The sequence below is a fragment of the Tupaia chinensis genome, unplaced genomic scaffold (assembly GCF_000334495.1).
Source record: "Tupaia chinensis unplaced genomic scaffold, TupChi_1.0 Scaffold000627_1, whole genome shotgun sequence".
Lineage (NCBI taxonomy): Eukaryota > Metazoa > Chordata > Mammalia > Scandentia > Tupaiidae > Tupaia > Tupaia belangeri.
The window spans coordinates 6114431-6130115 of NW_006160147.1; the positions used below are offsets into that span (position 1 = coordinate 6114431).

At 45.2% G+C, this 15685-nt stretch overlaps 1 protein-coding gene across 3 annotated transcripts in view; it reads right to left on the reverse strand.

The window, feature by feature from the left end:
• Window positions 1–5347: 5347 nt before the first annotated feature.
• Window positions 5348–15685, reverse strand: part of CD34 (CD34 molecule) — a 29103-nt gene continuing 18765 nt past the window's right edge. Inside the window, exons 5-9 of one of the 3 annotated variants that reach the window (XM_006159311.3) lie at window positions 7621–7777; window positions 7322–7374; window positions 6859–7023; window positions 5979–6170; window positions 5348–5556 (exon numbers count right to left, since the gene is read on the reverse strand). In XM_006159311.3, the coding sequence (XP_006159373.1) occupies window positions 5988–6170; window positions 6859–7023; window positions 7322–7374; window positions 7621–7777 (558 nt within the window). In that variant the 3' untranslated portion in view covers window positions 5348–5556; window positions 5979–5987. Of the gene's footprint in view, window positions 6335–6858; window positions 7024–7321; window positions 7375–7620; window positions 7778–15685 lie in introns of all 3 variants that reach the window. The other 2 variants (XM_014591956.2, XM_006159312.3) reach the window with 2 other exon arrangements.

Genomic DNA, 15685 nt, shown 5'->3' on the forward strand with positions numbered 1-15685 from the left:
TGGAGGTGGTGTGAGAGGAGGGTGGGAAGGGACAGAGGGTCAGAAAGAGGGATGGAAATAATTCTAGCAAGTAGAATTGAAAATTTATTTTTTTTGTAATGTGCATGATTGAGCCACTATGCAGTGTGTACTGGATGGGAGATCGCATTTTGTGTGCTGTGATGATGCCTAGGGAAGGAATGTAAATTGAGTTACAAAAAAAAGTTTCAGGAAAACAAAATGTATCTATTCAATGACTGCAGTAGGATATGTAGCCCCAGTTAGGTGCTAATTTATAGGATGTGTAAAGTTAGACTTGTGCTCATGGAAATGTGTGTGTCACATGTGTTTGCTAGGAGGGTATTGGATTGATGAGGGTCTTTGGTGATTCAATAAAATGTGGGGGGAAAATGGTATAGAAATAGATAACAGAGACAGTGTGGGAGGAGAACAGGAGGTGGCAGAGGGTAAGAGAGGGAACCAAGGATGGGGGAGAAAAAGCAAAACATACAGAAAACAAGAAATGGAAGATCATTTGCTAATAATAACGTTTGTTGATGTGCTTGATTGAGACAATATACAGTGTACTCTGGATGGAAAATCTCATTGTGTATGCTGTAACGATGTACAGTGAATGAATGCAAATAAATTGGAAAAATAAAAAATAAAAAAAATTTTAAAAAAACGAAATATATAAACCGAGCAAGTCCTGTTTGCTCCACCTTCAGACGTCTTTTAAGAGTTTCACTTCATCTCATCCTTTCCAGTCTTGTCACCTGGTTCCAGCAGTGACTGTTTGACACTGTCACTAGAGTCTACTTGGTCTTCTTCCCTCTACTCCTATCATCCCTCTACCTCTAACCTCTACTCAGCAGCCAATAGAATCGTTTTTTTTTTTTTTTAGAGGTTTTTGCTATAGGGCGAGTGCGTTCGCCAGACAGACAGAGAGACAGAAAGCGAGAAATCACCCCCCAGGGGGGATGGCCACGCCGCAATCCCCTCTCCTCCGTACTCTCCTCGGGATCTTGGGCACGCACGCATACGCACCCGGCGTGAGTTTTAAGCCACCGGGTCCGGGACGCGAACCGCGGTCGACTACGTGGGAGTCCAGTGACATAGCCATTATGTTAACTGCTGGTCCTCCAGAATCTTTTTAAAGAGGTTTTTGCCTTAGGGCATGTGTGCTCACTGGAGAGAGAGAGGCAGTGAGAGGGAAAGTGAGAGATCACCCCCCAGCAGGGATGGCCATGCCACAATCTCTTTTCCTCCTAGGATCTTGGGCACTCACACGCATGTACCAGGTGTGATGTTCATGCCACCAGGTCTGGGATTGACTGCAGTCCACCAAGTGGAAGCCCAGCAGCATAACCAAACCACTATGCCATTTGCTGACCTCCAACAGGATCTTTTAAATAATAAATCAGGTATTGCTTCCCTACTCAAAACCTTCCAGTGGTTTCCCAGTTACTACTAAAGGCCTAATGTGACAGGCCCCTCACACACTGATGTAGTCTCGACGGCCATCTTGTCCTCCATGGAGAGCTTCTTGCACTTGCCAAGTTCCCATCACAGGGCCTCGCACTTGCCATTCCTTAGGTATGAGACGCTCTCCCAGCCCAGCCTCTAAGCTGCTCCCTCAGTCCATTCAAGTGAACCTATGCCCTCAACCGTTACCTCCTTCCTAGCAATCGCCACGTGTAAAATATCAACACAACCAGCATTCTTTTTTTCTTTAAAGAATTATTTAATCTGGGGCCAGCAGGTGGTGTGGTGGTTAAGGGTGCTGAACTCCCATATGGCCAACCATAATTCGAGGCCCGGATCTGGCAGCTTGCTTTCTCACTTTCCCTTGTTCTCGTGTTCTCTCTCTCTCTCTGTCCCTCTCGGGCAAAGTTAAATAAATAAATAGATAAATAAATAGGGGCCAGCAGGCGGTGTGGTGGTTAAAAGCGCCAGACTCCCACATGGCCAACCGTGGTTTGAGTCCCAGACCTGACAGCTTGCCTTCTCACTTTCCTTCTCTCTCTCTCTCTTCCTCTCTCTCTCTCACTTGCTCTACTCCTCTCTGATCAAATTAAAATAAGTAAATGAATAAATAAAGTTAAATAAAATAATTATTAAAAATAAAGTTAAAATAATTTTTTTAAATGATTCTTTTATTTATTGTTTCAATTGGACCAGAGACAGAGAGAGGGAAAGTGAGAAAGCAGGCCACCGGGTCTGGGACTCAAACTGTGGTCAGCCAAGTCGGGGTCCAGCGCCTTACCCACCATACCACTTACCAGCCCTACCAACCATCTTTCTTAATTGACTTAATGGTTTAATAGCTTTTAGTATGACCTGAAAACACATGTATTTACTGAGATAAAGTTGTTTGCTTTATTGACTTTTTCCTCCACTAGAATTATAAGCTCCGTGAGTATTTACTCTATCCCCAGTCGGTGGGAAAATGTCTAGCACATACTAAGTGTTCGAGAACACTCGTCACTGAGTGGTGCTGGGAGCACCTGGGAGGGGGCCATAAGAACAGACACGGCATTCTGCTGTACAACATCGCTGCTGTGTTACTGGGTTTGTGTGAAGAGGAAGTGTGAGCTGGATCTGCGTAGAGGGGATGGAATGAGGAAGACCAATTTATCCAGATGCCAAGACTCCGACTTATTCATTTAGATGAAAATCTGCCAGGTTGGGGCTGGTGGGTGGTGTGGTGGTAAAGGGAGTAGGTTTCTCGCATGGTTGACCATGGTTCAAGTCCCAGACCTGGTGGCTTGCTTTCTTGCTTTCCCTTTCTGTCTGTCTGCCTCTGGTCAAATTAAACAATCATAATAACAAATGGAATTAATTAAATAAATAAATCTTAAAAAAAAGAAAGAAAGAAAGAAAGAAAAGAGAAAACCTGGCAGGTGACTTCAGGTATGTTTTCTGTAAGAATAACACATTGGTTGTCGGAAAAGCCATGACGTATTTTTTCTATGTAAAATGCATCATGACTTTTCTAACAACCCAATAAAACTCCGGAGTTAATTCTCCTGGGCTGACTGTTGGCACAGCAGAGGGGGCTGAGCCTGTCAGCCTCCTGGGATCTTTGTCCCAAGGCTCCAGGCCCTGCATGGCTGGCAGGCATGGAACAGCACATGGTGATGAAATGCTGCAAGGTGAAGCCTCAAGCCTCCCCTGATGTTGCTGTCACTGGCTTCATGACTTGCGACTTGTGGCACCTGGAGGCCTCATAGAAGAGCAGGGTGATATGAAGGGTTCAGATGCGGGACACCTGAGATCCAGGTGACTGGGCAAGCCACATCCCTTCTCTTGTCCTTGTTCTGTCTTTAACTGAACCATAGGGAGCTGAATCGAATATTTTATTAAGTCCTCTTCAGCGGTTTCAGTAATTACAAGAGCTTCGTGTAGCAGATAAACTGGACTAGACCTTTAAGGCCCTTAAGGGCCGGGCGGCAGAAGAGAAACCCAACGTGGAGATTAAACTGAGGCTGAGCTGCAGGAGCACAGCAAGGCCAGCAGGTGGAGCCATTGCTACACTAGGACGCTCAGGCCAAAGGTGGTAAAATTTGACTATAGATAGCAAATGAGTCCTGCAGGGCAAGCTTTGCCGACATTAGGGAATCAGAGGTCCCCTCACCCTATCCCACCCCCAACGCACGCGCGCGCGTGCGCACACACACACACACACACACACACACACACAACTTCCTCTCAAAGCCTCTGCACTCACTCCACACTAGATACTTGTTTGCGACACTCCTTTGGACACTAGGCCTGCCTGAGGCTGGAAGTGGTTCAAAGACCCAATTATTTCCCCCTCCCATATTTCCTGAGTCTCTAACCTTGCATCCAACCCATTATCCCGGATACCCCTAACTATCACTCTTGAAGTGAGGTGTGTAACCAGACAGAGGTCAACTGGGTTTTCTCTTCTGACCCAATACCCAAATCAGCCAAATCACCTCCTAGGGAAGGTTCTAGACCTCACTCCTTTGCCTCCTCAGTCCTGAGGAAGAACTTCCAGTTAAAGATGGAAAAAGGAAAAAAAGAAACGGGGTGGGAGTTGCTAAAGGGAAAGGTCTGACTGTGGCGAGATAAGAGTGGAATAATCAACCTTTGTTTGGCCCCAACTACCTCTGCCACTGTTGACAAGCTTGGGAGTGTTTCCTGAAGCTACTGGTAGGTTCGGCACCCCCGCCCCCCACTACACATACATACATACACACACACACACACACACACACACACACACACACACTTCCTGTGGTCTGGGGGTGGGAAGGTGGGGTGGGCATCTGGAAGCTTGGGGGAGGTGAGTGATTACAGAATTTCCTTTTGCAGTTGAACTGCTGTCTAGCTGGGGCTGAGAACCAGCTCCAAGATGGGAGAGGGGGGAGCAGGCAGAGCTCTAGAAGAGTCCCCATAGTTCTTCACTATTTCTGCTCAAAGCTCAGGGCAGGAAGTGGTCTGCTAATACAAGGTTAATAGGACATGGCTCCTTCTTTGTTTTGCATAATTTGCATATGACCAACAATGGTCCTCTTCTCAAGAGTCGTCATGAGGGTACAGCTCATAGGTGCCCAGCCCACCACCCTCCATCTCGAAGGTCCTTGATGCATTGGACCTACCTTTCTACCACTGGAAATACCCAGCTTCCCTGGGAGCTCCAGGGAGCTCCCGTGGAGGACTAGTTGACAGACTTGGCCAAAGGTCTTTAGTGTCCTGGTTGGTACCTGTGTTTCCTCGGATGGTGCACTCTCTTCCCTAGCTAGCTCCTCCCCACCACAGAGCTACCACCATTTAGGTCACTCTGGCATTCAGACACGCCCAGCTGGGATAGAGCCACAGGACAGACATGTTTCAGATTCACTTTAATTACAGTATTTACACACACTTTTTATTCAGAAAAAAAAATTCCACCTAATCATCTCATCTCTGGAAAGTTCTATTTCCAACCGTCATTGTTCACCCTTCTAGAAAAACAGTAAAGAAACGAACAAACAAACAAAACAAGCAAGGACCTGGGTCATTCATAGAGAAAGCAGCTTGTGATCAGGGTCCCTGGGAGATGTCCCAAAGTACAGAGCAGTGAAGGGGTTTGGGGCGGGGAGGGAGAGACAAAAAGAAGTCTTCTGGGGTACAGCGGACACAGCTCAACCCAGGAGTCAAAATGAGAAAGGAGGAAGCCGTAAAGATCAGAGGATAAGGCCAGGACCCAACTTAGAGAAAGAGGAGTAAAGATCAGAGGATAAGGCCAGGACCCAACTTAGAGAAAGCGGATTCCTTAGAAGAGCACAACCTCGACTCCGCTCGGCTCAAAGAACTGGTTCCATGGTCCTGCCCTCTTTGACCCAGAGGGAAAAAGTGAGCCCAGTTCCAGGCTTCAGTGGAAACTGTGCAGATCTCTGTTCACAGGTAAGAAGACACTTTGGGGCTCAGTGGTACTTATGGGGTAAGGGGAGAGCTGGTGACCAATTCCACAGGATCTTGGAAGAGGGATAAGAGAAGTGATTTAAGACAACACAGCATTCTGGCTATACCACAAAGGAGCAGATACAGATGGTTACTTTGGTTTCCCTAGAGAAGAGAAAAAAAAAAAAAATCTAAGAAAGATACAGTAAAAATCATAGCTTCCTGGGAGGAAATGGTACTCTAGAAAAGCCTATCCTTTTCCCTGGGGATTCCTATAATGAGATGGTGAAGAGATGGTCCATGGGTAAAGGTTGCAAGGACACCCACCCTCCCAGGAAGCTTCTCTGGACCTTTGCTTTGCGCCATTACACTGTTACCCAAAGAAGACCAGAGTCTGGGTTCAGGGAACTAAAGGTGAAAAGGGCAGGTGTTTAACCTGCCTCTCCCCAAGAAAAGCCCCAGGTAGAACCCCTGAGGTGTGTGCAGTAGGCAAGAGTGGGACATAGGGACGCCCCCGGCATGGAGGTGGTATGTGGTTAGATGCAAGGAGGGGTTGTGTTCCTGGATACCACCCAACCCTGACCCACCCAGCCAAGTCACAATTCGGTATCAGCCACATGTTGTCTTGCTGAATGGCCGTTTCTGGAAGTGGCCTGGCCGGTCCCGTTCTCCTGAGCCCCTCGGTTCACACTGGCCTTTCCCTGAGCTTCCGAGGAAGCCCCAGGTCCTGAGCTATAGCCCTGGCCTCCACCATTCTCCGTGTAATAAGGGTCTTCACCCTAGACAGTGTATAAATAAAGTAGCATTCTGTAAGCAGGCATGTAAGACAGTGTGGGTGGGGGCAGGGGAACAGCCCAAACAGGAAGTGAGGGAGGGAGCAGGAGGAAGGGTGCAGCTGCCTGTGCAGACTCTTCTTCCTGAAGTGCAGTCAGGGTTCCAGCTCCTAAAGGAGAAAGGACAGTGGAGAGGCACCACACCGTGCCACTGCAGCTCAGTAGCCAGCTCCCACAAGAAAACAGGCAGTCCAAAAGGGTAGAACCTCCCCAGGGTGGATAATAGGCCAGAGGCCAAGAGTCAAGCCTCAGCTTTGTCCTCCCTCATCCAGAACACTTCAAGACTAAATTTTCTTTCCTGTGAGCAAGGTCACACCCATTAGACCTTTAAAATGCTTACAAATAAGTAGCAGCCTGTCTTGGTTGTACCCAGCTGAACTATCCCAGAAAACACACTAGATGATACGAAATCATCTGCTATTACAGTGAGTAGGTGTGCTGGCCCCTCCTCAATCTGCTATGTATTGTTCTGTATCTTCCATGGATATGGATTCTGTGCACATACCTATCCCTACATAAAGATACAGAAGTGATTTTCCTGGTATTTTTCTTCCTCCTCCTTGATTTCCATGGATCCCTCCCCAAAAGACCACTAGCTTCTTCATTCCATTTGCTCCTGGACCCCAGAACTGACCAGCCTTTCTCCTGTGGGGCTCCAACTGCGGCGGTTCATCAGGAAATAGCCAGTAGTGCCCAAGGCAGCCAGCAGGATACCCGAGGTGACCAGTGCAATCAGGGTCTTTCGGGAATAGCTCTGGTGGTTTGCAACATTTTGTTCAGTGAAGTCATGGATTCCCAGCTTGAAGAGAAGGCACAGAAAAGACAGCCCATCACGTGTGGAAAGTGGTTTCTAGAAGAACATGACTCAACAGTGAATAGACTCAAGAAGACATTGAATGCAAAGACTTTTGAAATAGGATTTAAGACTTATCTCTCTTATTTAAGCTACACAATAAAATTTTGCTTCAAGCAAAAAAGGTGACTACTGTTAGAGGAGGATGAAGAGGCAAGAAGGGTAAGACTAGAGAAGATAGTTACTTTTTCCCTTCCTCTAGACCCTGTCTTCTCTCTGAGACCCATAATCTCAAAGAACTTACCTCTCTCAGGTCAGACTGGTGCATTTTCATAAGTCCAAGTTTGTTGGAAAGTTCTAGAATTAGAAATAAGGGTTGAGAGATCTAGAAGCTAGGTCAGCTCTCCTGCTCTACTCTCCCACACTGTTCTAGAAGATGCTCTGATGGTCAGGGTAGTCCTTCTCAGCAGGGCCTCTCTGTACATCAGCCATATCCTTCTCCCCATCACCTGTGGTCTATGGAACTGAGATGCCTGGTTTCCACCCAGGATTTCCTTCCTCAGTTCTACTCCCTCCCCAGCCCCCCAGACAGATATCCCTTACCTGTTCTGTTGTCCAAGACCAGCATCAGGCACCGAGGACTAATTTCAGACTGGGCCAGGCGTAAGGAGCACACCCCAACACTAGCCTCAGCCTCAGCTTGCTTCTTCACACATAGCACTTGGATCAGGCCCTCTCCTTTCTCTTTCTTAAAGTCCTCCTGGGAAGACAAAAAAATATGGAGAGAGAAAAATGAAATTACTAGTATATCTGAACTACATTCAGAGTCTCAGGTCATAATTTTGATTAAAATCATACAATTAGCACTTCCACAAAAATAATCCTTCTTTCTAAAACTCCAACTAAAAACAAATAAAAAAAAAACTTTCTAGTTGTATATGTACAACACAATAAAGAAAAAAACAAAAACAAAAACACCAGAAACCCAGACTAGCCAGTAGCATGGTGGATAAAATGGTTGAATTCCAAATAGTCAACTACACGTTCCAGTCCCAGACCTGACAGCTTGAAAAATACTCTGGGCATATGTGCATATGTGCTCAAAATCCCAAAAGAGGAGTGAAAAAGAAGGGATTGTAGTATGCCCATACTTCCTGGGAGGTGCTTTCTTATTTTCTCTCTCTCCTTCTCTCTCAAGAACATGAGCCCTATAGCAAATTAAAAAACAAACAGTCCAGAACAAAAACAAAACATTTATCTACTCGTATCTAAGACATAAGAAAAAAAATCCTTAAGGATTGCCTATATAGAGACATGCTATTCAAATTAAATTCAAACAAATTGCACAGAAAATATTAATAATGCCATAATAATTAAGGGAAAATCCTTTGTTTCAAGATTACAATACTCCCAAATGATGCAGAGAAAGCAAGGGCAGTAAGATGAGCATAAGCTACAGCTGTGTACTTGATGGGACACTCTGTGGCTTCTCTCTCTTACTATCTATCCTAAGGGGTCCCACCAAAACACATTGCTTGAACCAAAATGGTGTTTTCATCTGGTCTTCTATCCCCATTTTCCATTATAAGCATAGAACCCAGTTTCAATGAAGTTCATGGATCTTTCTTCAGGTTGCACACTGATCTAGAGAACTCAAAAATTATACTCTATTAATTCTTTAATAACTTAGTCCCAGGAAAGGCATAAGTTGGAAGCATTGGCCATGCCCTCTAAAACCCTGTTCCCCTATTCCCTAGGGTTTATTCCAGCAGCTTCTAACCTGAGTAACTTCCCCTGCACAGGAAAGGAACCACAACTAAGACTTTCTCCTCTATTCAGATGGCAGATGGTAGAGGAGGAAATGCCTGACCAGCTCTGACAACTTTCCTGTTAGGGGAAAACTGCTGAGGCGTGTGACAGTCCTCAGAACTGAGCCTCCATGGAGGAGACAGCTTCCTGTTTGCAGGCAGGTCTGCAAAGCCAGAGGTCCTCCCAGTTGGAATGGAGCCTGGGTATTTTCCTACTGCCGTGACCCAAGACAGGAAAACCCCGGTTCCTTGCTTCTTCTCCTGCACAAGTCAAGGTCAAGATTGGCCTAGGCCCCAGCTTTCTTCCATCAGTTGGAATTTAAAGGAGCTAAAGGAAAATAACTGGGCTGAGATGAGGCCAGGTGGCATGACTAGCCAACCTTTAGGTACAGAGTTGTGAGTCCAACAGTAACCTCAAAACCCCCCATGAGACAAGGTCACAGAGAAATGAATTCTCAGATCAGTGTTGCTTCATCCCTCCGAAGGATTCACAAGTCCCCTAGTAAGTCCTTGGAGAGGGACTCTATTTCTAGAAGAATCTGGACTTTGTAACAGCCTTTGCAATAGGTCATCTGGGCACCACATCAGAGGCAATCCTCCCTCTCTCTCTAGACCCAGCTCTCCTAGGCTACCATGACACGGCTTCCCGTCGAGTTCCATGCCCACCTTCTGGATGATGGAAGGGAAGTCCTAGCCTGAATGGTTCTGGGCTTCTGAAGTGTCTCTGACTAAAATGTATCTGTTTCCTGAGAGAGGCCGATGGACAGGGCTCCTGCAGGATTAAACCAGCCAAGCAGAATGGCATCTTCCTCCACCTGCTGAGTCCTAGGAACTCAACAACATTCAGCCTTTCAACATTGGTCAAGCCCTGAGCATAAGACACTGTGTGAAAATCTGTGTGTGTGTCATGTGGGTGTTACGGACACACAAAGGAGAATGAGGACACATCTGGTTTGGGGGTAGCAGAAATATCTCCGAATGGACCTTGAAGAATGGGTAGAACTTGTGCAGATGAGGCTGGTGGGGAAAGGTTTACGAGCTGAGGCCCCAGCCTGGGGAAGCCTAGGTGTGTGAGGCTGTGCACTGTTCCCCAGCCCTGGTTCCAAGGAGAATAAATGCTGCCTTCTCCCTTGTGGTGTTGCTTCTCCAGACAACTCAAATTTCTCCTTCTCAAAGAAGCCACACCTTTCTTTGACCAGACTGGGCATAATCTTTGCTCTGCTATTTACCAAATTCTCTGCAAGTCATACAACTAGTCTGAGTCTCAGGTTCCTTGGCTGTAAACTAGATTGTAGTGACTAAAGGGATATTATATGAAAAGTGTCCAATATGGTGTTGAGAACCTATTGGGTACTAGGTAAACAGTAGCTATTATGATCACTATTAATAACAAAGCAACACGATGTCATGTTCAAGGTCAAGTAAGGTTAATGTCTCTGTCAGTGATTTGACTGTTACACACTGTACACATGCTTCTAAAGACCACGCTGTACCCCACAAAGATGTACAATCATTATTGGGGCTCTCGGAAAGGCATGATGCATTTTTGCAGAGAGATGTCGTGACTTTCCTGACAACCTAATATATATATAAACCAGAAATCATAACTAAAATATATCTTAAAAATATTGGGACCAGCAGTTGGCATAATGGCTACACTGCTGAACTCGCAGTTCGAGTCCCAGACTCAGTGGCTTAAACTCCTGCCGGGCGCATGTGAGTGTGTGCCCAAGATCCTAAGAGGAGAATGGAGGAGAAGGGACTGTGGCATGGCCTTTCCCTCTAGGGGGTGATTTCTCACTTTCTGTCTCTGTCTCCCTCTGTCTTTCTGGCGAGCGCACGCACCCTATAGCAAAAACCTCTCCAAAAACTATATATATATACACACACACACATATATATATATAGCAATACTTTTTCTACTAAATCATCTAGAATTCACACTCTGTTCATATTCTGCCTTATTATCACCACCATTTCTCTCTGACTAGACCATAACACCCTAAATTGACAAGGGGAGACATTTCATAATCTTCAACCCAGACTGCACCAAACAAAGAAAACAACTCAGGGAATTGTTGTTCAACTTAATATCCAAACTGGTTGGCCTCCAAATAAGGTCCCTCCACCCCTTGCTTGGTTTCCTGGACTAAATTCAAGGAATTACAGTGGCCAGCCTCCCACTCTGGAATCCAACAGCATCAGTGAATTGTATTTGGGCCTGGTGAGGAGCAGGTGGATCCTGAACAAAGCACAATGCTTCTCCGGATGCTTGAGATAAACATCCTCTCCCAGGAGAGACTGTGGGCCAACATCATGGGAGAGTGGGCAGGAGGAAGCCACAGACTTACCATTTTGTTCATGAGATTCAGATTTACCAACCCCTAACTACATCTGTCCACATGCTATATTGCAAAATAAACAAACCACCTAACCTTTCTAGAGAGTAGCATCTTCAGGCTTTCCAAAGACTCTTTTAAAAATTTTACTTATTTGTTTTTAGAGAGATTTTTTGCTATAGGAAATGTGCACTCATCAGAGAGAAAGCAAGTAAGAAATCACCCCCCCCCAGGGCAGATGACTATGCTACAATCCCTTCTCTTCCAGTCTCCTCTTGGGAATTGGGGCACGCACGCACATGTACTGAGCATGAATTTTAAGCTGCCAGGTCCAGGACTCGAACTGTGGTTGACTACGTAGGACTCCAGTGATGTAACCATTACACCATCTGTTGGTCCCTGCAAAAACTCTTAACATGCTAAAGAAGGAGATGGAACACTGGGGGCAGGGATAAGCATTTTTCTAAGTGAGCTTTTAGATATTTTCCACTGGTCAGTCATCCCTTCCACCACACACACATATGCCACACACATACACACACATTCCTTCTAAAATAATTTTACCTACTTTGGTGTGAGTTCAACAATACAGGTAAAACCCCTATTTTCTCACAGGTATGGGAGTAATTAGGGGACCTGCTGTATGCTTTAAGTCACTCAACAAGTGGGCAGCTAACCAAGGACAAGAAGTTAAATTGTCTCCAGATCTCAAGCTCTTTCGGGTAGCCACATGGTCTTCACAACGTCTTCATCTGTAACTTGGGTTTCTGTGTTTAACCGACCTTCAGTGTTTGGGCAGAGGGCAAGGAAGGTGGAGGCTAAGGGATATGCACTGGAGGCTGAAAGCAACGTGCCTCAGATGAAGTCGAGGTGATGGAATAAGGGTAACGTGAGCTAGCTGAGTATGTGCAAACTCTGCATGAAAACAGACATGGCACTAAAGAAAGGTAATTCTATAAAACAAACTGGGGGGTGGAAGTCTTAACCAGGCATTTTTCCAAAGAAGATATGCAAATGGTCAAATACGTGAAGAGATGCACAATCTCACTGGTCATCAGGGTAATGTGAATTGAAACCACAATGAGATCCCACCTCATATCAACTAGGATGACAAGTCCAAAAAACAGAAAACGTGAGTGTTGATGAGACTGTGGAGAAATTGGAACCTTCATGCACTGTCAGTAGGAATGTAAAATGGTGCAGCCACTGTGGAAAATGGTGTGATGATTCCTCAGAATTCAGAAATACAATTACTGTGATTCAGTAATTCCACTTTCAGTGTATATCCAAAAGAACTGAAATCAGTATCAAAGAGGTGTCTGTGTACACAGGTACCTAACAGCATTATTCACATTGGCCAAAAGATAGACGAAGATACACAAAGGCCCAACAAAGGAATAAAGAAACAAAACAAAATAATATGCTACACAATGGAACGGTATGCAATTTTAAAAAGGAAGGAAATTGGTGCCAGCAGGTGGCATGGTGATTAAGACACTGGGCTGACAGCATTTGGGCTTGAAAATCACTCTGGGTATGTGTGCGTATGCTCAAAAATCACACTGGGTACATGAGCCCAAAATCCCAGGAGGAGAATAGAAGAGAAGGGATTGTGGCATGGCCATCTCCCTTGGGGGAGGTGATATTCTCACTTTCCCTCTCACTGCACTGCCTTTTTGTGTCTCTCTCCAGCAAGCTCACACATCCTAACACATCCTATGGCCAAAAAAAAAAAAAAGAAAAGAAAAAGGAAGGAAATTGACACAGGCTACAATGTGCTCAACCTTGGGAACATTATGTTAAGTTGAAATAAGTCAATCATAGACAACACTGCACAATTCTGTTCATGTAAGTAGTCAGATTCAGAGACAAGAAGTAGAACGTGGTTGCCAGAAACTGGCGGGGAGGCAAGTAGGGGGTGTTTAATGGATACAGAGTTTCAGTACACAGTTTCAATTTTGGAAAGCACAGAAAATTCTGGGGATTAGATGCACAACATGAATGTATTTAACTCTGCTGAACTTAAAAATGGTTAAGATGGTTACGTTTCATGTCACCTGGATTTGATAAAACTAAAAAGTATCTTGGTGGATTCCCATGGGCAAATGGATGGAGCACAAGAGAATAAAGTTAATGCCACATGTAGGAAACTATTTGGGGAATCACAACCACTGAAACTGAGTTAAGAAGCTGACACTGCAGCAGAGAGGGTGGAAGGCAGACACACTCTGTGAACGAGGGTTCTGATGTGGTATCAGGTGCTCGAGAAGAGTGTGGTGTCACTATCCCTTCCCCTGACTGCCTAGAGATATGGGATGTAGAGTACAAGGACAGTAGTTGAGATGTAATGTCTCCAGAATGCATGAACCAACACAGGCCTAAATTATCCACAAAGGTAGAGCTAACATACTGGTAGTGGAGCCACGCCAGCGCATATTGAGTGCCCGGACAGCTAGAACCAGGCATGCATATTTCTGTTTTGGGCTTATACTAGATATAGAAAGGTACCCACATTACATAAGCACTCAAGGACGAGATGACTGAGGAGACCAAGTCCTTCATGTTCCTCATGTGGCTGTGGGTAGGACCTGAGACTTCCACCCTTAGAATCAGTCCCTAAAGCCCTCTGACACCAAAAATACAAATGCGACCTAGGGAACATTAGGAAGCACTGCACCACTGACAGCCTTTGAAAAAGATTATCAGCTAAGCCGGACTGGGCTCAAGGAATGGCAATGTGGGACACAAACCGAGCTGTGGCTCAAAATTCTGGAACAAAGATGGTTGGTGGAGAAAAGTTACCACGGGGAGGTGTAGGAGGCACTGCCACTAGGGAGCTGGGGAAAAGGAGCCCTCAGGATAATAAAGGGATTGACACTGAAGGAAAGACCCAGAATGACAGCACCTCACCTGTGCTGACACTGAGGTCTTTCATTCTGGGCAGTGGAACTCTTCTTTTACATAAAACTGGGGGGAGTTGCTCACTTTCTACACCCCTACTCACGGATTTCCCACCTCAGGGAACGTGTGGAGACCTTTGCAGCTATGGCACCAAGTAGATTAGACAGCCAAGACCACAAAGAAAGAGACCACAGCAGTTTGAGAAGAGTTATTTCTAGAGCAGCAGTAGGTTTCTGGTGCTCACCTTGTGCAATGAACCCAGTTAAATGTGAACCTTGAAGAGCAACCGACATGTCAAATGCTGCGCAGTGAGCTCTACATCCTGGGGACAAAGAATGAGCATACCTGCAGAGACCTGTGTGAGGCACAGCAGAATAAATGCCCCACCTTTTCCTTAGTTACAATTAGCAAAGGATTTGACAATCTCTTTTCCCTAATGAGCAGAGTTGAAAAATCAGTATCAGAAAGAATGTATTACTTGTATGCTGTTTAAATGAACTATTTTGCAAACCACATTTAATCATTCCATATACATACATGTGTCTTCACAATTTGTTTTTAAATCTCCAAAGTTAAATAATTTTTAGTGTAATTTAAAAATATTTGTAAATCAGATAGACCCAACTGATGATTGCAAGCCTATTAGTAGTCAGAATAGACAAAATCAATAACTTATACCCTCTACAGATGGCAGTCTTGCAAATCCATGCAAGCCACACATCACAAATGTAATTCCCTTACATGGATGCCCAACCTGTGAGAAAATGTTTTCTTTGATAATTAAGTACCACTGTGTTCTGATACCCCAACCTTCCTCTCCAGAGCCTTGTTACTGTCAGGAAATTCTATTTACTGAAGCAAAGCAAGGATGCCTACTACCACCAGATAGTAAGCATCAGGGCCAGCAGGTAGCACGGTGGTTAAGGTGCTGGACTCCCACATGGCCGACCACAGTTTGAGTCCTGGACTTGCTTTCTCACTTTACCTCTCTTTCTCTCTCTCTGTGTGTCTTGCTGGTCAAATTAAAAAGCAGTAAGTAAATAATTCTTTAAAAAAAAAAATGAGCACTGGAACCAGCAGTTGGCATAATGACTATGTCACTGGACTCCATGTGGTTGACTGCGGTTTGAGTCCCGGACTGGTTGGCTCAAAGTCACACCAGGCATGTGTGCATGTGTACTCAGGATCCCAAGAGGAGAATGGAGGAAAAGGGATTGCGACATGGCCATCCCCCCTGGGGAATGATTTCTCACTTTCTGTCTCTCTCTGCCTTTTGGCGAGCGCACACTTGCCCCCTATAGTGAAAACCTCTCCAAAAAAAAAAAGAGCATCATGCTATATATATTGTAACCAGTACATTAAGATGTAAACCTGAAACAAGTGGCCTACGTGCTAAAAAGGAGGAGAGAAACAACATATTGTAGTAAATAACATCTTAGCTTTCCCTAAAAACTAAGAAGACTCAACTAAAATGCTCCTGAAATTAACCAAGTTCAGGGAACCAGCAGTTAGCCTAATGGCTATGCTGCTGGACTCCCACGTAGTCGACCGCAGTTCATGTCCCAGACCCAATGGCTTAAAACTTACGCCGGGCGCGTGTGCATGCATGCCCAAGATCCC